Source organism: Spea bombifrons, chromosome 4 (genome assembly GCF_027358695.1).
Source record: "Spea bombifrons isolate aSpeBom1 chromosome 4, aSpeBom1.2.pri, whole genome shotgun sequence".
Lineage (NCBI taxonomy): Eukaryota > Metazoa > Chordata > Amphibia > Anura > Pelobatidae > Spea > Spea bombifrons.
Window position 1 is genome coordinate 45,838,358 of NC_071090.1, and position 21,838 is coordinate 45,860,195.

The 21,838-nt window shown below is 42.7% G+C and overlaps 2 protein-coding genes across 8 annotated transcripts in view; one reads left to right on the plus strand and one right to left on the minus strand.

Annotated features, from left to right (window-relative positions):
* Positions 1-206: 206 nt before the first annotated feature.
* Positions 207-18,155, plus strand: HELB (DNA helicase B). The gene is made up of 14 exons (XM_053463669.1): positions 207-440; positions 897-1,232; positions 1,467-1,666; positions 1,981-2,769; positions 3,341-3,524; positions 3,900-4,041; positions 4,619-4,743; positions 5,461-5,545; positions 7,180-7,239; positions 8,118-8,201; positions 8,432-8,615; positions 10,688-10,819; positions 11,147-11,653; positions 17,994-18,155. The coding sequence occupies exons 1-14, from the start codon at positions 215-217 to the stop codon at positions 18,078-18,080; spliced, it is 3,141 nt and encodes a 1,046-aa protein (XP_053319644.1). The 5' UTR covers positions 207-214; the 3' UTR covers positions 18,081-18,155.
* Positions 18,156-19,654: 1,499 nt separating this feature from the next.
* GRIP1 (glutamate receptor interacting protein 1) overlaps positions 19,655-21,838 on the minus strand; it is a 188,371-nt gene continuing 186,187 nt past the window's right edge. For all 7 annotated transcript variants that reach the window (XM_053465590.1, XM_053465594.1, XM_053465593.1 and 4 more), the window contains one exon: positions 19,655-21,119. In XM_053465590.1, coding sequence (XP_053321565.1) covers positions 20,883-21,119 — 237 coding nt within the window. In that variant the 3' untranslated portion in view covers positions 19,655-20,882. The remainder of the gene's footprint in view (positions 21,120-21,838) is intronic.

The following is a 21,838-nucleotide window of genomic DNA, read 5'->3' on the forward strand; positions in this document are numbered from 1 at the left end:
TCTATAGAAAATAGAGACTATTTCCTAAAAGATGACAGCAGTTAATCTTATGTGTATCAGACGCCAGAAATAACTGTAAAGACAAGTTAATAATTCTGCTTCCTGCCCACTCCTCTACGCGGATGAAGCAACCTGCCAGAATGACATCTCGTACTTCCGCCCTCTTTGCGTCGCCATTTCCTGTTGTCACTGGCGCCGATTTGGAACGTGAGGCATGATGAGTAGCCAGAGGTATCGGGGCTTCAGAAGAAGGTTGCTTGACTACCAAGTGTTACGGGGCCAGCTGCTGCCCGTCAAAGATGAACCGGCCCGACATGGCGACGCTGATAGCGAGGGGGAAGCTGACGATTTTGAGGACGTCGATCCTCAGTTTCTGGACGCGGACGAAATCCACCAAGGTGGAGTCGTGGTGAATGCATGGAGCCCCCCGAAGACCACGGGTGAGCAATATGTGCTCCTGGATCGGTACCGGAGCTGCTGAGGGGTTGGTTGGGGGTTGGCTGGGGGTTGGGTCACCTAGAACATGCTGACAGGTGCAATCAACAAAACTTTATAGTATTCTGGTTTTAGTATGTGGCATTTTTTTTGTTTGCTGAATATAGCTATATTTCTGCAACAAAAATCCAGATGATGGGGAGATAGAAACAATAGGGATTTCACTTTGAGAGCCCCCCCTACGAAGAAGCTTTCACCTTAGGTTGTGTTCCCCCCCCCCCTTCTCTAGCTAAGAGATCATTAGTCCCTGTCATAGAAAATAGCTGCAAATTCTTACATGAAATGGTTATGGGGCATCAATAATGTGATCTTACAGTGCTGGGTATTTCTACATCGTGACCAGTAGCTAAAGCCATGTACTTTCAAATCGTTAAATATTTAATTTCCTTTGTTTTTCCAAGTCTTTATTAAGGATGAAGATGGACAGCAGCATCGTGTGACAGGACCATTCTCCTTGCTGGATCCATGGTGGTCTGTGACTGTGGAGGTGAAGCATGGCACCTCGCATTATTTTACACAAGGCTACCCGTCGTATGAACTTCTAAACGATGTACTTGGAGAGGAAACCATGCTCCCCCTGTTCCTTAGCACTTGCAAAATTGAGGAGTCTTTAAAAAAACGTTTTTTGGAATGGCTACCTCCAAGTATCAGGGTGACTTTCAGTGATCTGAGGGAGATAGCAGAAGACTTTCACGAGGAGAACAATATCAAGATTATGCCTTTGATTGAAAAATCAAGTATGTCTGCCTTTAACTTTATATTTAAAGGAGCAGGGGCAGACCAAGACCACTGCTTAATGACATCACGTATGTCCTCCTTTTCCCATGAGCTGTCTGTGTCACTCAGAACTTTGGCTGTAGCTTTGTATGAGTACAGGGGGGAATTTAATAAATATATGGGGTGTGTGTAAGGTCAGTTTTTTTTTGTTTTTTTTTTACCTGAATCTGTGTTCCATATTTTCATTCCTACAGCTGCTGGTAGCATTGCTATGAAAGCCCTGGACATTCCTCTGGTATTGAGATATTTGCCCAGGCTTTTACCACGCCATGTTAAAAGCTTGCTTATGATGGAAGGGAAGCATGAGTCTCATGGTGTAAAGGAGATTCCTGACCTATTACCTCAGGTTGAAGCCATATTAGATTCCAGTCCCTGGAAACTTGGATTTGGCCAGGTGAGTAGCAACATATGTTCTCCTTATGGACCGGTGTTGAATTAGCTTTAATAAATTGAGTTGTGATAGTATGCAGTTTGTACTAATGGACCATAACACTCACAGATTTGCAGATTCAGAAAATGTAATGCTGTCCAATCTCCCTATATGGAGCAATACTGTACGTGCGCAGCTCTGCAAGCATTCTCACCTAGTAGCACAATTCAAGAGCGAGCCTTGTCAGGATTTGTCCGTGCCGCTGGTATCCTGTACGCTGTTGGGAAAAATAATATCTTTTAACACACATGTTCTTTTTTATTGTTTGATTTATACAGATTGTTTATAGGGAGTTACAACTTTACCATTGTGAGGCATCTTGGGAAAACTTTCTTGCTTGTCAACCTCTCTTGGAAAAGATTCCTGACCTCCAGAAACATGCATTAATTATTTATAGTGAACTAAAGAGAAAGTGCAATGAATTAGGGGATACCTATGTAGAACAAAAAGAACTTACTAAAGCAGTTTCAAGGGACATGTCAACTGAGCTTGCATGGGAGGGAATGAAGTTTTTAAAAGATAATAAAATTGTGGTGTTGGAAGGGCAGAGGGTCTTCCTGTGCAGCCTTTACCGATATGAAATGGATATTGCAGATTATATCCACAGACTTATAAAGAAAGAGCCCTGGATATTGGATGTTGATGCAGATGAAGTACTGGGAGGTGCTCAGCATGTTGATCCCGAAGAAGCCTTCTGTAACGATGAGGCGCTTGGTGACTGCTCTAGAAACCCTTGTGCGAAAGCCCTGGATGAAGACCAGAAAAGAGCTGTCCAAATGATATGTTCGAACCCTGTGACTGTCATAAGTGGCAAGGGTGGTTGTGGAAAGACTACTGTTGTCAGCCTCGTGTTCAAGTTCTTGATCAGGAAGGAGAATAAAGAAATAGAAGAGGCATGTAAAGCCCTTGAGAGCGATATGGATGCTTCTGACGAGTGGGAATTTGGGCACATGACATCTAGTCTCAAAAAAGGAGACCATATGCATATCTTACTCACTGCGCCCACCGGGAAAGCTGCCTCTCTGTTGAAGAAAAAAACAGACCTGCCTTCAGCTACCTTACACCAGGTACAAATTAAGCCTAAGATGCAACAACTTGGGAGTGCTTCAGATTTTTGCTTATAGGCTGTTCAGTGTTTGTTGCCTTTTATTAAAAGATAAATACCCAAATGATAAATCAGATTAAATAACTTTACACTTTCTACCTATAAAAAAAAAATGTTGCATTGGTTAAAGGACAATAGTCATATATGTTCACAATTCTTGCGTTCCTTGTCATTTAATAGCACATTTCCACGAACATTAGTAAGCTTCTGGCCAGTTGGTTGCTTTCTTCAGTCCTGGGTTATTATGCCTTGGGCTAATTAATAAACGTTATTTAAAAAGCTAGTGCGCTTTTCCTGCAAGAAGGGCTGGACTAGACCTAAAAAAATGCATGGTTAATAGGGGGGAAGCTTTGAAAATGACTTTCCTGATATATCTATGCACTATACATGGCCAGCTCGGCCCTTCTTGCAAAAGAAACTCCTGTGTTCGGCCCTTGATGATGAACTATATGAAAGAGAATTGTAATGTTTATTCACCCGCTGTTTTAATGAATGCAGTATCAACACTCTGTACCCTCTCGCTCTTTCGCCAGGTGACATGCAGCTTCTCTCGCTGGAAAAATCGTGCCGCTGATATTGATCAGAAACATGACTGGAAGTATTCAAAAGTGGAGGTTCTGGTTGTAGATGAAGGAAGCTTGGTGTCTGTTCATATATTAAGCACTGCATTAAAGTTACTCTACAACCATGGCAAACTTGCAAAGCTAATAATACTTGGTATGTTTCATAACATATGTGTGTGATCCTGACCGATTTTGTGATAAGGGGTTTTTGGAAAATCAGTGCAGTTATAATATTATATTCTGCGGTAATTATGTGACTTCAGATTTCGTTTTCTTGCCTTTGCAAATAATAGCCCTGTCTGTAGAAAATATATATATATATATATATATATATATATATATATATATATATATATATATATATATATACCAGTTCTAATACTCTTACCTTTTTGTAAAAGAAAATGTTTACCTCTAAAAGTGTATAAAGAACCTTTTCATGGTTTAAATGACACTGAGCAATGGATGTATTATGCTTAGCGTTCATATAAAAAATTACCAAGCCAACGTCTTGTTGGATTCTCTACAGGAGATGTTAGACAGCTACCCAGCATTCAGCCTGGAAACCTGCTTGCTGATATATTTACAGCTCTGGATAAAATGAAATGGGCAGTCGAGCTAAGGACAAATCATAGAGCGGAGTCGCAGCTCATTGTGGATAATGCAACACGGTGAGAAGAACTGCTTGCATCAGACTGTGTGCATGTTCACAAAGTGTGCCAGTAAAGAGCTTATGTGGTTGAAGGGGCTAAGTTGTCAATTTTTCAGGCTAACTCAAAGGTGCAAATGTACAGTTTATAGAGTATAATGCAGATCACAACATGGCATATCGGTTAAGTGAGTAATGAAGTGTTAACCACAGCAAGAGTTTTCTACTGTCCAAGCTCTCCAGATTCTTGGTGACACTACGGTGTTTGGCTCTGACTTCTAGACTGAAACTAGTATGTGAACACAATGTACACACGCACCACAAAGTTTCAAGGACCAAGAATTAGTTATTAGGCTTTCATTTAATGGTGGATATTCTGCCTTTGTTTTAGGCTGCGCCGATCTCTTAGCTAGAATTTTTTTGGATCTGGTTAAGGGTTTTGGGGTAGCCAATTAGTTTGTGTGTCTTCTCTCACCTTCAAAATGGACAAAAAGTTACTAATTTAAACCACCAGCACGTCATCAAATTCCATGGCTGCCTTAGTGTGACGTTTCTCTGATGCATCATTTCCTCCAATTCCTTTTCTGCTTTCTTTACAGAATTTCTCAGCAAACATCTGTTGAATTTGATGCCGTGATACAGCTTTCTAATGATACAGATGTTGAAATGCCCAGTGAAGACAAGAGATTTATTTTAGTTTCTCTCACCGATGGAAGTGACAATGGTAAGCTGTCCTTTTCTCGCTATATATTTAAGTTACTTTTTAGTTTCCAACATAAAGGCTGGAATTTGATGTTTGCATGATAAAGATTCAGGATTCAGAAGGTCACCTTTTATATAAAAATAAACATTTCCCTAATATTTCAGTATTAAGAAAAACCTTCTTTCTTTCTGCTCCCTTCTAGGGCAGCAAATACAAACAAGATTTCTTACAAAATAAATTGTATTCCCGCCTTCGGAAATAATCATAAATGGGTACTCCTGTGATGGTAGGCTTAGATACACATGTAACAAGGAACACAGCACAATTTCCAGTGTTCTAGGGAAACCTTGTTTGCCTTTGGCTAAGTTTCAGTATTTGTGTATGAATGAGTAGGAACAGTTGAGACACAACTTCCCATAAAAGAAAAATGAGCCAGATTGTCCAAATTATCACTCATCACATCACAGCTAGTAAATAACATATTGTGTGAAGGCTTTTCCTCACATATTCTGTATGTGCATATGCTTTAATGTAAGAGCGTGTGCATCTTATGGATATATTATGTACATTTAAGGAGGTTGTTTTGTTGGCCATTTCAGAATGCGTTTTTCTTTTTCAAGTACTTATTAAGAATGAAGGTGGACATGGAAACAAACAAATATTTGTACTTTATATTACATGGAAATTAACTTATTATTTTCTTACCTTTCCTGTTAACTCTTTCTGTATAATAATCAGAATTGCACAGTGCCATAAAGAAGCTTCTTGAAAAAGGACCAGGATTACAAGATGATAAACATTCCCAATTTATTGCTTTCCGGAGGTAATTGATTATTTACTTTGCCAGTAATCCTTAAACCACAGAAACTGGTAATGTCCATGCTATTTAAGGGCAATCTATGCTCCAAAATGAATATGGGTTTAGTATCTCATAAACTGTCTCCTCTCACTGTTTGAGAAGAGAGGTTACCGTTACCTGTAGTCGGCTGCTAACAGCTTTTTTTAAAGAAATGTTGAAGTCATTTTTCTAAAAGGGTAGCAGAAGATAGTCAGTCAGAAAAAGTGGGGCAAAACCCAGTTTATATGCTAAACTGTGTACTATTAACATTAATGGGAAGACAATGTTTTAAACATCTCTTGACCTCAGAGTTGAATGTATCTTTGTATTTCAATGGATTGCCGCCAGGTCTCATCTTTAATGTCTAGGACCACTAGGGGAAAATTTGTCCGGTTAATGTCATTGAACATGATGGGATTTGTAGTTCAACAGCAGCGCTTCACTTGCCGCTGATTGATCTTACCGCAGAAGCAATGCGACTGGGGATCAGCAAATGGAGGATATACTGAGAATTATAGGGTGTTCTATGTGTCTATTCTTATATTATAAAACCTTGCTTGTTTCATGTTTAAAATATGCATATCAAAATAGAAAAAGGCTCCAGGCACTCAAGGGTTCCATCAGGCAGATTTATTGAAAGAGACTAACAACAACGTTTCGACCTCACGATGAGGTCTTTATCAAGTTGCATATAAAATATGCATATGGCATAAATGTATGTATGTGTATTTCAAAAGCTACTTATAAGTTTAAAGACTAAAAAAAGTACAGATTTACCTACATTGTATAAAATATTCTATTTGATGGCAAGAATAAAATGCCCTGATATTTAGTGTACTTATAGAGAGCCATAACCTGGAGACAGAGCCAACTGGACGGCGCTCAAAATAAATTCAACTAAAATTCTTGGAATTAATCAAGTTCTTGGCAGTGATCGGTCATTACTTCCATAGCAATTAGCTATCAAAATTCAGGCGGCAGCTGGAGGATAAAGCTGTTTGCTCTTTGTTTCATTGGTCTGTGCTTGTCGAGGTACATTTACATGGTATAAATATTACAGGATGTGACATGGCTACAGCTCGGTGTGAGTACTGGCGGCTGGACCGACAACCGTTGCGTTTAATTGATCAGACACGTAAACTTATTTTATTAGGCGTATTTGTCTTTTACTAGAGCCCCCAGACAGCATAGAATGTGTTGGGTATGGTTCCACGGAGGCTGCACGATACATGGTGTTGGACCTGTCCTGCCATCTCGCGCTACAGTGGATGTTGAATGATTTTGAGCTCTGGATATGAAGGAGATTATCATAGTGACCTGACACTGTTCTTAGACAACCCTAGCATGATCCTGCTGAATGAATAAACGAATAAACTGTAACTGTGAATGAATGCGGTTTACGCGGTTAACTATATGGCATTCAATCATTGCTCAGTGGAAATGGGAAAATAGTGGCAAGGCACTTCACTGCTCAAACCATTTATATTAGTTCTGTTTTTACGATTTTTAGTTTGTACCTGCAATACGTGTTATACCTACCTATTTCTCATTAATTATGTGTTCAGTGTAAACCACTGTCCTGAATCTTTTTAATTTGATCTGTCTTTCTATTCTATTAGGAAGGATTGCATGTCCATAAACGAGTTGTGTTGCAAATATTATTCTGGACATAGTATCAAGTGAGTTATTCTGTAAAAGTATTCATAAACTCTGAGTGTTTGAGCTTTCTCTAGGATATACTTTGGCGGATGTCCTTCAGTTTGGGGTTGTATCAATTACCTTTCATTCCATAATAGCAAATGTGCTAAAGTGACTTACATCCAACCTTGCAGGAAAAGAAAAAAGTTATCTGAATGGTTGCGGAATAGTGGGATTTATAGGTTTATTCGTTAAACATGTTTGGGATAAGATTAAACGCTGCAACCTTAATCGGGTTTCTCGGGCAAGAAGAGCTCAGGTCCTGCACAGCGCATAAGTAAATCAGTGATGTGAGTACTCAATCGCTTGTTTGACAATGCATAATTCTGGGCAAGCTCATCTTTCTTGTACTAGATACTCTGAGTTATACCAATCAGCCATAACATTATGAGCACCTGCATAATATTGTGTAGGTCCCCCTTTTGCCACCAAAACAGCCTTGACCCATCGAGGCATGGACCTCTGAAAGTGTGCTGTGGTATCTGGCACCAAGACATTAGTAGATCCTTTAAGTCCTGTAAGTTGCAAGGTGAGGTCTCCATGGATGCATCCTGGTGCCATGTGTTTCACAGGTAAGCAACGCACATCCACGTGATGTAAAAGAAAACATGATTCACCAGACTAGGCTTCTTTCTTCCATTACTCCGAGGTCCGTCCATTGTAGGCGCATTTCTGCAGTGGACAGGGGTCAGCATGGGCACCCTGACTGGTCTGCGGCTATCCAGCCCCAAACAAACAAACTGCAATGCACTGCGTGTTCTGACACCTTTCTATCCTGTCATAGAACATAGTATTCATTCATTTAATTTGGTTATCACCCCATTCACAATTGTCTATCTTCATTCTCTTTATCACCAAGGACTCATAAGGATAAACTTGACTTCCGCTGTGGTGACAAGGTGTGTTGCACCAAAAATGCCTATGTTAAAGATCTTGTAACAAGGTGAGTATCTACTGGCAAAGATGTTTCTGTTGCACTTCTCATCCCCCCCGGTACTTTCTTTTACACATTTTTAATAATCCCATCTGCCCCTACCTTCCAGTTATTTTTGAATGTATTATGTACTCTGATCTGATTTATGCCCTTTTTGTAGAGTTGTTTACTCCTTGCCAAAATTAATGTTCGTTTAACAGACAATAGTATCTATTAAATGTATGCTCTTTATACGCCAGGGCAGCTAAGGATGGATCAGAGACCGAGGCAACTTGCGCCAAATTGATTGGCACTGAAGACCCAAAGGAGCAAATACCTTGTAGAAATGTGAATGATAATCAACATAGTTCACAGGCTCAAGTCAAAAGCGAGCTGAATGAGGATGAAAGACTGTGCAATGGAGAAATATTTTTCATAATAAATGTAAGTACTTCCCTGCAAATCATTCTCTTGCATGTAAGGTTATTTATGAGATATGAGACCAAATGTAGATACCTCTAAATCATGATGTGTTAAAATGTCCGATATGTAATTTCTTACCGCACCTCACTTCCTCTTACATATTGCACTGGCATGAACTGCGTGTGCTGTAGGGCTGCAACTAACGATTATTTTAATAATCGATTAGTTGGCCGATTATTGTTTCGATTAATCGGAAAAAAAATGCAATTTTTTTTTAATTTAAAATAATGTAATAAAAAACGTACAATTTACACTTTCATCTCTTTATTGCAATGGCCTCTCTCTCTCTCTATTCACCTTCTTATTTTACTGACATAATAATAAAAGCTACAAGAACCCAAACACAGTGTTTCTCAAACTAGGTTTTAATACAAAATTATTAGTAAATATTAATTCGTATGTTAACTATTTTTCATATTTAATACAAATTGAGAAAAAGCCTTGTTTATATTTTCTTTTATTTACCAAACTGCCTCCAGTTATGTACATCTGACCCCCAGCTTGCTACTCTGCCCCATATATGCCTTATACCGCTTAAATGCCAGAGATTCCACTGTGCCCCCTGATATGCCTTATACTCATATGCCAGTGATATGCAACTGAGCCCCCTGATATACCTTTTACCCCCAGATATGTCTTATGCCCCCTGATATGCCTAATATCGATATGCCTTATACCCCCATATGCCTTATAACTTCCAATATGCCACTCGCCCCCATTTATGCCTTATACCTCCCTATATGCCACTGTGCACCCTGATATGCCACTCCGCTTCCCATAAATGCCCTGCACCACCCTGAAATTCATTATACTCCCTGATTCACCACTCTGCCTCCCCAGATATGCCACTCTGAAATTCATTATACTCCCCATACACCACTCTACCTCCCCCTATACACCACTCTAACTCCCCCAGATATGCCATTCTGCCTCCCTGAAATTCATTACACCCCCATACACCACTCTACTACCCTGAAATTCATTATACCCCCATACACCACTATAACTCACCCATACACCACTCTGCCTCCTCCCCCCTCCCATACACCACTCTGGCTCATCCCCTCCCCCATACTCCGCTCTGCCTCCTCCCCCCTCCCATACTCCACTCTGCCTCCTCCTCCCTCCCATACTCCACTCTGCCTCCTCCTCCCTCCCATACTCCACTGATGGAGTACACCTCACTGACTCCTCCCCCTCCCATACACCACTCTGCCTGTCTCCCGACTCCCTGGTGTTTTGTGAACCTCCGTTGCTGACAGGCACTTTCACTGCAGCTTCATAGAAGCCTCAGCGTAAGGGCAGTGACGGGGGCTGTCTGTGCGATGCAGACCCCCACCGGCTGACAGAGGATGATCCTCTGCAGGAGACCTCGTCAGCCGGTGGGGGTCTGCACGATGCACGTAGACAGCCTCCGTTACTCACCTTCACTTACGCTGAGGCTTCTATGAAGCTGCAGTGAAAGTGCCTGTCAGCAATGGAGGTTCACAAAATACCAGGGAGTCGGGAGAGAGGCAGAACGTGTATGGGAGGGGGGAGGAGTCAGAGGGGTGTATGGAAGTGGAGGGGAGAGGCGGAAGCTGTCTGTGCGCATCGCACGGACACCCACCGGCCGACAGTGAGGGGAATCCAGGTCCCCCGCAGCGTTGCAGGGGATCTGGGTTCTAGTGTTATAATCCGTTCTCTGTTTGAGGTCGGATTATATAAGGATAAAATCGATAAAAATCGATTCGACTAATCGATAATGAAAATCGTTGACAACTATTTTCATTATCGATTATTATCGATTAGTTGTTTCAGCCCTAGTGTGCTGTTCAAGGGTAACTTCCAACAGTCAGTATATTGGGATCTCCAAACCATCTGTGGATAAAAGCAGTTGGCCCATGGGGCCAATGTGTTTTACTGCTGTAGAGAGGATCTTTGCATACACAACCCAGTAAATGTATCTTATACTGTGTATGGCATTCAAGAATAGTCTTATGTTTTCTGATATGTTTTCAGCCTTCCTAATGTGTCTGTTTTCCACGTTGCAGGATGTGGAAATAAACAAAGTCCGAGAATTAACTATAACTGATGAGGATCGTAAATATACTTTGAATTATAAAGCTCTCAGAAGTAGAAGTGGATTAAGGCATGCTTGGGCACGAACCATTCACACGTTCCAAGTAAGATGTTTGTGGTTGTTCGAAGTCATGCTGTTATAACAAACTTTTGTAGACTTGTAGTTTTACTTTTAATTTAATAGTCCATTTTGCAGATTTACCTATTTTTCAGTCTTCATTATATGGGGTGGGTGTTTATTACATATGGGTTATTTCTTTAAAACATTTGTTTTCCAAAAGTAAAAATAAGTACTCAAAACCTGGAAGAAATATATAATTTTCATGATAACCCTAAATAAACTCATATCTTTCAAACAGAAATATTACTCGTGCAGACCTTCAGTTTGAATTCTCTGAATCCGATTGATTTTCCTAATGCTTGGGTTTCAGGGCTCAGAAGAGGATACAGTTGTGTACGTACTGGGTTCAGCTGGAAGGCAGAATTGGAAACATGTATATACAGCAATAACGCGAGGCCGCAAGCGTGTATATGTGGTAGCCAAAATGAATCAACTGGACCAAGCAATTTCCAATAAGGCCCGTGAAAGAAAAACCCGTCTGCAACAGCGTTTGAATGAGGAATTTGCTCAAAGTAGAGGAATGTTAAATCCTACACGGCAGGATACCCTCGTAAAGGCCAATAAGGATTTTGGTGACAAGGATCTAAATGTAATGCCACATAGCCAGCCGCAAACACCACCACGCTTTAATTATCCGTCGCAGCAGGTCACAACCCCAGAGTCATCGTCTCACAGAGAGAGAGCAGCTGTATCCGGAAACCATTCCAACGAACATGTTGCCAACTGTGCTACCGGGCACTCGCCCGTCCAGAAAAGAGCAGGAGTGTCCATAGAACTCCAAACCCCTACCAAGTTAAGTCGGGTGGAGACTTGCAAGGTAAGCTGTTGCGCTGTGTATTTCACTGTGGGATTGGCCCTTTATAAAGAAAACCATCTGAGACTAAACCATGCCTTTTGCAGGGCCCAGCGTACCGTTTGTAGCAGGATTTGTCTTTTATAATCTTGCAGTTTTAGCTCACATACTATAACTCACCTGGAAGCTGAACATAGCATTTTGTGCTAGAACACCATGGTATGAGTTAGCGCAGAAAAGATAATGTTTTAGAGTTAGTATGCTTTTGAAGCTTTATGTTTCTCATTAAAAAGATGGGTGCAAGCCTTATTATATATTTTGTTTTGTTTTATTTTTACAAATTGTCTCTTAAAATAGCGCATTATGTATATGATATATACACACGAATAACAAAAGTTGTGGTGGGTAAAGGTAATGGGAAAACCCTTCCACCTAAAATTAAGGGGGTAGTAGAAGTATTATTAAACACTCATCTACAGACACCAGAAAAGCCAGAAGGCTTGTTGTTCCCTCAGAAATCTCATGGTGCTGCCACAACCACAAGGGATTCTGGGTAACTGCATGCAAATAAGGTCAACAGGTATCACCTTTTGCCTCTATATCCACTTTATCCATGGATCCCTTGAAAGTAATTGCCTGCTGTACGAGACAGCTGTTTCGTCCTTAATGGGACTCGTCAGGCTTGGGAAGCACAAGAAATACCAACAACAAGTTTATATTATATATATATATATCTTTTTTAAGAGACAATTTGTAAAAATAAAATAGCGCTATATATATATATATATATATATATATATATATATATATATATAATTTAGCGCTATTTTAAGAGACTAGGATTACTTAGCTCTTTAGTTTTATTTATATTTCCCTTGCCATTCCAGGTGGCACATGAGAAGTAGGCTCCGCCTACCAGGTAGGGCAGGAAACACTATAAAAAAAGGACACCTCCCCCTTCCTCCCCAGTGTTGTTTCCTGCCCTACTCAGGTAGCGGTTAGGCTGAAGCTTACCTCTTTTTTTTGTTTTCTTGGAGCCCCGGGGGGGCGTCCTCTCTCCCGACACCCGGTAGTGGTCCCGGTGGATCCAGGGTGATGCGGCAGCCTCGGAGGCTGTAAACTCCGCGGTAATCGCGGTAACACGAGGCTCAGTCCTCGTTATACGCTGCCCACAGCCCAGGGGGCTCACTGGGACGTACATCCCCGGGCTCCGGTTCTCTCCGTCCCGGGGAGGGGGAATCCTCAGCGTGCGGCGGCAGGAGAGCGCTCCGGCGCGAGCAGTTTTCTTTAAGCCGGCAGTGCCGATCTCTCGGCACCCGGTTTTATTATCTCCTCTCTGCAATTACTCCGGCTTCCGTCCGGGGTCACGAGAGGTCAATTGACGAGGAATTTCCGGATGTGACGGTTTCCGGGCCTTGGCGCCTAAATGCCTCTATAAAAACGCCAGAATGGGTAAGATCTTTCCATGCTCTTCGACCTGTACTGTATTATTGGATTTTTTACTCCTCTTTTTTTGCCTGCCTGTGCCTGAGGACTGTATATTGCCTTTTCAAGTAGGTGTTTTCTCTCCTAGTTTAGAGAGAGATTTCTATGGCCTATTCCATTGCTTTCTGATGTTATAATTTTTGTGTTTTCTCCTCAGTTATGTCAGACAAAAATCCAGACATTCCTTCTGAGGCCTCCCCACATAGAAAGTCTGTGGGGAAAACGAAACATAAAGCCTGCTCATCCTGTAAAAAGACCCTACACGATCCTACGGCCAAAATGTGCAGCTCCTGCTCTCGGCCTAAAGATGTTTCCAATTCAGAATTTACCTCCTGGTTGAAGGGGGAGCTGCAGTCCACCTTTGACTGTTTTCGTGCCATGGCAAGCTCCGCTCAGGGGCCGGTGTCTCAGCATCATCTTTTCCAGCAGGGTCCTCCAAATGTTCTACCGGATACCCTGGAAGATTATTCGGCACCCTTTTCTGAATACGACTACAAGTCTAATGACCCCCAGTCTTCGGATGAGGAGGGGGAAGTTAAAGAAGAAACCTTTTTCTTCCCAGTCGAAGAAACAGGGAAGCTAATTTCTGCAGTCAGATCTACTCTAAATCTACAGGATGATATACCAGTTTCAAAACCGGATCCTTTTCAGGGTCACTCTAGGAAGCCGCAGACCTTTCCAGTTCACGACTCGCTTTCGGCCATAATCACGGAGCAGTGGAAATATCCGGACCGGAGATTCTTCACGTCTTCCAGAACCAAAAAGCTGTTTCCCTTTGATGGCAAGAATTCTGAGGCCTGGGAAGTCCCGAAAGTAGACACCGCAGTAGCCAAGGCTACGAAGAAAACAGCCATTCCGATGGAGGACGCGTCCCACTTCAAAGACCCCATGGACCGGCGGGCTGAGAATGCCGCCAAGAGGGCTTTTGAGGCAGCAGCGGCGAACTTTCGTCCAGCCATTGCAATAGCGTCAACTTCTAGAGCCATTAAGATCTGGCTCCAACAAGCGGTGGAAGATCTTGCAGCTATCCCAGGGTCTGAGCAGGTCGCAAGAAACTTGTCCGACACCTGCCTAGCTATTGACTTCATCTCCGATGCTTCCATTGAATCTGTCCGTACATCTGCTAAAGCTACGGCACTTTCTGCGGTTTCTAGACGAGCGCTCTGGCTCAAGTCGTGGTCTGCAGATAACGCCTCCAAACACAAGCTGTGCAGCATTCCGTTCCAGGGGAACCACCTCTTCGGCAGCGACCTTGACACGATTCTAGAATCCACCACGGGTGATAAGCACTGGTTACCTCAGAGGAAGGGACCACCGCGTTTCAGGTCCAATTATTTCAGAGCTCCAAGAGACAGGGAGTCCTACAGGCCCTCAACATCCTATCAAGAGTACCAGTCCTTTCGGGGTAAACCCTACGCGAGAGGCAGATTCCAGAGAGGAAGAGGCAGAGGCAGGGACGGCAAATCAGGGAAGTTTTGACGCCAGCAGGTTTCAGGTAGGGGGCAGGCTATCCGGTTTCCTGCATGCCTGGGAAGAGATCACCTCAGACCCCTGGGTTCTTCGCATCATCAATCAAGGCTATGCTCCGGAGTTTACTCACCTACCTGCTCAGCGATTCCTGCTGTCCATGTCTCCCACAGATCCTTGGAAAAGAGCGGGATTCTTCTCCACACTCAACAACCTTATTCACGAAAGGGCTCTGGTCCCGGTGCCTCTTCAAGAAATAGGAGAGGGAACTTATTCCCACGTCTTTGTCGTACCAAAACCATCCGGGAAATTCAGACTAATAATCAATCTACAGTTGGTAAATGCCTGCATCAGATACAACAGGTTCCGGATGGAATCCCTGAAGTCCGCCACGGAGGTTGTTTCATCGGGGGACTTCATGGTCACTATAGACCTGCGAGACGCCTATCTACATGTCCTCATCAGAGAAGACCACCAAAGATTCCTCCGTCTGGCCGTTCCACTACCTCAAGGGATTCGGCATCTTCAGTTTCGGGCGCTTCCCTTTGGGATTGCTTCAGCACCACGAATCTTCACAAAACTCATGTCAGTCGTCGTGGCCTTCCTGAGGCAAAGAGGCATAAAGGTGGTCCCATACCTGGACGATTGGCTCCTGATAGCAGCTTCGGCATCATTGCTCCAATCTCATCTAGAATTTTCCCTCAGGACGCTCCACAAACTGGGATGGTTAGTGAACCCCCTAAAGTCAAAGTTTCTGCCAAACAGACGTCGGTCTTTTCTGGGAATGATCCTCGATTCAGAAGTACAGAAGACGTTTCTCCCGCAGGACAAGATCCTAAGGTTACGGGAATTCTCACATACAGTCCTGCAGTACAAGTCAGTGTCCCTCAGATCCGTCATGTCCTTGCTCGGTCTCATGACTTCCTCCATCCCGGCGGTTCCCTGGGCACTGGCTCACGCAAGACCCCTTCAACAATTTTTACTGGATCACTGGGATCGCTCCCAGACATCCCTACACAAGAAGGTCCGGCTTTCTCCCCTCGTTCGGGAGTCACTCCGTTGGTGGCTGTCAACCAAGAATCTTTCGCAGGGTCTCCCTTGGCAGACGAGAGATTGGGTGGTAATCTCCACCGACGCCAGTTTGACAGGCTGGGGTGCCGTCATGGGAAGCCATTTTGCCCAGGGATCCTGGTCTCCCCAAGAATCAAGCCTACACATCAATTTTCTAGAACTACTGGCGGTCTGGAGGGCTCTCAGGTTCTGGTCTTCAATCCTGCGGCACAAGTCCATCAGGATCCTTTCAGACAACATCACCGTGGTGGCCTACCTTTCCAAACAAGGTGGCACCAGAAGCAGACGCCTGCAGACCCTGACTGCTCAGATCTGCAGATGGGCGGAGTTCAATCTCTGCACACTCTCTGCGGTTCATATCAAGGGGTCTCTGAATCAGGAGGCGGATTACCTCAGCAGGAAATCAGTACCTCCAGGAGAATGGTCCTTAAACAAAAAAGTCTTCGCCCTCATAACAAGGAAATGGGGCACTCCTCAGATAGACCTGATGGCCACGCACCTGAACGCTCAGGTAAAGGAGTTTTTTTCTCTTTCACCAGTCGGTCATCCCCGAGCACTGGAAGCACTCTCGCAGACCTGGGATTTCGACCTCGCATACGTTTTTCCTCCGCTTCCCCTTATCTCCAGAGTACTCCGGAAAATTCGGGGAAACCCTCAAAAAGTCATCCTGGTTGTTCCTTTCTGGCCTCGCAGCATCTGGTTCTCGGACCTTACCACCTTGTCCATAGACGAACCTTTGCTTCTTCCTCAGGTGAAGGATCTTCTCATTCAAGGTCCTGTTCTCCACCCAGATCCATTCCGATTCAACCTCTCTGCATGGCTTCTGAAAGGGAGATCTTGTCCTCCAAAGGATTAGCTGCATCTGTGGTGAACACCATTCTCTCCAGCCGCAAAATTTCTACGGCCACCAAGTACCAAAAGGTTTGGGAGACATTCATCGCCTGGTGCAATGTGCATGAAGTATCCACTCCATCTATCCGCGAGGTGCTGCACTTTTTTCAAGATGGCTTTGATAAAGGATTTCAACCTGCTACTATCAAGGTCCAGATCTCAGCACTGAGTAACTTCTTGGATTTCAATCTGGCTTCTCATCCGTGGATCTCCAGATTTTCTAAGGGAATGTGTAGACTTCGCCCTAGGATCCGGCCGTCGGTCCCTCCTTGGGACCTTAATCTCGTATTGCATCAACTCACCTTGTCTCCATTTGAGCCTCTAGTAGATACCTCTCTTAAGCTGCTCACCTACAAGGTTGTCCTCCTCGTAGCCCTCACTTCCGCTAGGAGGGTGAGCGAAATCCAGGCTCTCTCCAGAGTTGAACCTTTTCTCAGGATTCTGCCGGACTGCATTATCCTTCGTTTGCCTCCAGAGTTTCTCCCTAAAGTGGTCTCCCCTTTCCATGCGGATCAGGAGATCGTCCTACCTACACTCTGTCCGGATCCCAAGAATCCCAAAGAACTGGAACTCCATTCGCTAGACCTGCGGAGATGTATCCTGTCATATCTCTCACGTACGTCGGCCTGGAAGAAATCCGATTCTCTCTTTCTGTCCTTTGCGGGGCCCCGCAAGGGCAGATCAGTATCCAGGGCTTCCGTGAGCCGCTGGCTTAAGGACGCTATCGCTTTATGTTACGTCTCCGCGGGAAGAGTACCTCCCTCCGGCCTGAAGGCTCACTCGACCAGATCCGTCTCAACTTCCTGGGCCGAACTCTCCGGGGTGTCTCCGTCTCTCATTTGCAAGGCAGCGACCTGGAGGTCGATTCATACGTTCGTAAGGCACTACAGGCTGAACCTTCATCTCTCAGACGAGTCTCAATTTGGTCGTCGTGTCCTTCAGACTGGAATCCTTCCCTCCCTATCTTGCTAATTCTTCTCATGTGCCACCTGGAATGGCAAGGGAAAGAGAGAATTCTTACCTGGGAATTCCTTTTCCTTGTCCATTTCCAGGTGGCACACTTTTTCCCCGCCCATTAAAATCTATTGGTTTTTGCTATTATTTGTCTGAGTCTTTCTTTTTAACCACACTGGGGAGGAAGGGGGAGGTGTCCTTTTTTTATAGTGTTTCCTGCCCTACCTGGTAGGCGGAGCCTACTTCTCATGTGCCACCTGGAAATGGACAAGGAAAAGGAATTCCCAGGTAAGAATTCTCTCTTTCCCCTATAAATGTATCCTAATGATATTGAAGCTGAATTTGATCAATGTCCATTCCCCCGGGTTAGATTACTTTTAGGGAGGTGAAGTATGGTAAAAGATTTTGTAATAAATCCTTTCCCTTTAAGCACTCGTGTCCTGTTGCTGTTGTATGAATGACAGGCCTCCGTTTGTCTTGTTTTGTTTTTTGACAGGATGCGATGGCCTCACCTTTGGCTTGTTCCAGTCTCCAAAATCTCAGTATCAGCGACTCCTGTCAGAAAAAGCTCTTTGAACCTTAAGTATCAGAAGCACAATCCCAAATGTAATATTTAATGTTTTATAGAAATAATTACAGCGGATCATTTTGTTTATTAAAGAGAGGGGGAAAAAAACTTGCCAATTTCTTCTGAATGCTAGGTTTGTATGTCGGAACAGTACTTGTCAATCAATGGTTTACAATGTGTACGTAGTGGTAAATAGTGATAAATCCTGTCGTTACACTGTAGAATATTACAACTTTTTGCCTAAAATATGTTCTCATGAAAGGCTGAAAATACATTTTAATGGTAAATCCTAGCTATATCTGCTTTTCTGTATCCACATTTTTAACGTAGGCAAACAAAACATTTTTTTGATCCTATCATAATTACATATAGACTGGTGTTTACAATTTAGCATAAAACTTATATATCAAGTATGTTGACTTGTACATGTTACTATGGCAACTGCAGCAAACAAGTGATAAGTGTGACACTTCTAGGTATGTTTACACGCTTTTTTAATAAAGATAAAAGTGCGGAAACATTTCGAACGTCACAAAGCTTAATGGTGACAATTTTATCAATGCTGGTAATTAGATCTTGGGGATTAGATCTTTGAATTATGAGATATTGAGGTTTTCAATTTACATCTCAAGTAGGCTTGTTGCGTATAACTGAAGTCAGCACCCCAAATTTAAATAACAAATTGGAATGTGGGTCTTATGATTCTGCACTAATGAAAATTATTCAATATGCACATGGATAGGGAATGTATCATGTAGAACACAATGTGCTAGAGACGGTATAGTATGTTAATATATATAAATGTATGTGTATATATATATATATATCTATAATATACAGATACACAGATAAATGGATAGATACTGGCATGCAATAGGAGTGGGATTGCAGCTGTAGCTTCTCCCATATTTTGATGTAAATAATTGTTTGTATACAAATGTATGTAAAGTGGTTTTACAAATATCCCTAAAAATATAACAATGATGCTACTTTTGATAGGTTTATTTTAAATATCTGTTTGGCTCGATTTATGAATACGTGTAAACATGTAATAGTGACTGTGGAAACCCGTGCTTCGCTATACATTGTGAACGGCTGAGCTGGCCCTGTGTAATGTATCATTTAATGTTTGAGGAGATTTAAACATATCCTGCTGATTTAACTATACATTATGCAGGGCCAGCTAAGCTCGTTTTGCAGCAGAAGCGCGATGTTAAGGACCTTCAAAACGTATAGTGAAGTCCAAGGAGTCAAGGACTTCACTTGTAAACGTCCCCCTTTTTTGGGTGGATAACTGGCAATAAGCCAGTAAGTTAAGGCTGCCATCTCAACTGTTTTGGTTCTGTTACCAATTGTTTCATGGCTACCGGTTTTGTCCTAGAAGTACAATGTTGTAACACGGGACTGATAACGGATTGATCTCAGGTAACCTGTTGGAAAGCGAATACAAACCAGTGGATGCATTTTACTATACGCTGTATTGGAGACCGGTGGCCATGCCATTTAAGTATTGACAGATGTTATAACCCTCTGCATCCCACAAAATACATGTTCATCTCCTAAATCATGTTTGTGTTCATAGTGCACTGTTTTTTGTTTTTAAAGCACGGTTTATTCCAGTTTGTACAGTATCATTGTTCCATACAAATTTGCAACAGGTTGGGTTCTCAAAACCATACATAGACAATGTCATGCTATTAAAGTATTAAATTTGTACAAAAATACTTTACAGTTTAATACTTGTTTGTTACAAACAAAAATACATATTTGACTTAAGATAAATGATTTCTTCTCCCATATACATTTATTTTGTTAAGAATTCATATTTTGACTGGCAGTGTTTTTAAAACAGTGTATTAGTACAGGAAAGGGTAACGTGTATTGACAATACCAACAGGGCTGTAGTCAGTGGTATCACACACACATACACAGAGAAATGGATGCTTGGATTCTCTTCTGGATCTTCTCCCATTGAGCAGATGTCACTAGTAAATATCAGAGCTGCTGGTGAGTATCCAATCAAAATAGGAATTTCTTTATTGCTTCGAGGGATAAAACCATTGGCAAAGCAATGTAACACATGTACAGTCCTAAAACAACACTAGCACATGGCTCTGAACATTTCGATGCAACTATACAAACAGCAGAGCCAGGTTTATTCATCTCACAATTAAAATGTTTCGGGGTGTGGAACAGAGCAAGCAATACAGTGCCAGGGCCCGCTGCATGTCCGAGGGGTCAGCGACACGCTTGGCACAATAGGGGTCAAGCACCACGTATGTGAACCCTTGGCCACTACCGCAAACATGAATACGCGATGAAACTGTACATGGTACGAGGGGAGGGAGCCCATGAGCATAAAACAGACTGACCGTCTCAGTCTAGCAGGTCCTTATTAAATGATTCCTCGACAGATTAAAATGTGCTAAAAACATAATTAAAAGAAATTCTTTTCAGCAGCTTTTGAAGTGCGCACACAGCTGTGTGACGCTTTCTCATAGTTCACAGGCCGTGCCACGTCTAGAAGCTTCACAGCGTATCGTGAAAGCCCTATGTTTCCTCTGTATTAAACTAGGAATGGCACTCGTATATTAGAGTGCTCACAAAGTAGTAGTTTGTAAGTAAAAACCCCTGCTACTCCTGTCCTATGTGTATAAAGTACCTAAATTTGTGTCCCGCTTTAACAGTAAAGCGGCACCAGGGACGTTGTATCTGAAACGTCACAGGTCATTTGACAGGGAATTAGCACCAGTTCTTTTTCTTCATTAAAATATTTAGTTTGCTACAGTGTCAATAAACTACACCTATACAGTCCTGCTATAAAGTATTAGTGGAATCTCTCATATCCGCCCCTGGCAGCCGGCCACTTGCTTGATGGGAGAAGGCGTCATTGTGATCTGTCCATTCGTCTACGGGCAGGGCTGCCACATCTGGCGCATCCTTCTGCGAAGCTATTGGATTTCTGCTAATAACTAAATCTAGTTTGTTGCCCGAGTCCGCTATAAGTGGAACGACCAGGCAACAGTCAAAATCTCTGGTACGTATGTGATTTACCTACAATGAAAGAAGAGAACACATATTATGATTGTTGGTATTATAATTCTTAAACATTGCGATGCAGGCTAATTAAAATGGACAGGTACTTTAATACGAGTTCTATAGTAGGGGTGGCAGGGATTTTATATTAAGCGGCTTTTTAAAGGGACACAGCACGTAACATCTCATTTCTGTCTTCTCCCTGGCGACACGGCAGCGTTTTGTTATCTTTCTGACAGTAAAATCTGTCTACCTTTTGCTTTGCACATGTTTTTAGTGGATGTTTTATGAGGAAAATCCACAAATGCAAGAGAAGTGAATGAAATTAAGAAAGAATGGTTAAAGAATAGTCTTGGACACAGTGTCCAAACATCCTGTGCAACCACGTTAAGTGAACCAGCATCTATTAAAGCTTCTAGTTACTGCTGCGTTTTTACTGTCAAATAATACCAAACACATCTACATCGGGTGCTTCAGAGAGGCTGCACCATCTTAGCTGCTAGCACTTCCCTGTCGCTGATACAATCCCCACACTTACACCTCTCCTTTCTCCACAACCTGTGTTTGTCACCCCATTCCCTCTAGATTATAAACTTCTGAGCAGGGCTCTCTCCACCTAATGTATCGGTTTGTCGTGAATATATTTATTGCAAGAAGCACTGCGTAAATTGTTGGCGTTATATAAATAAAACAATTCTAATGGTGTAACTGAAGGGTTACGATTACTCTGGGGTGGA

What these genes read in the sequence shown, in the direction of transcription:
- HELB (XM_053463669.1), top strand. Translation starts at nt 215, where the DNA reads ATGATGAGTAGCCAGAGGTATCGGGGCTTCAGAAGAAGGTTGCTTGAC. An exon ending in GAGCCCCCCGAAGACCACGG is followed by an intron (nt 441 to 896) that starts GTGAGCAATATG and finishes TGTTTTTCCAAG; the next exon opens with TCTTTATTAAGGATGAAGAT. An exon ending in GCCTTTGATTGAAAAATCAA is followed by an intron (nt 1,233 to 1,466) that starts GTATGTCTGCCT and finishes TCATTCCTACAG; the next exon opens with CTGCTGGTAGCATTGCTATG.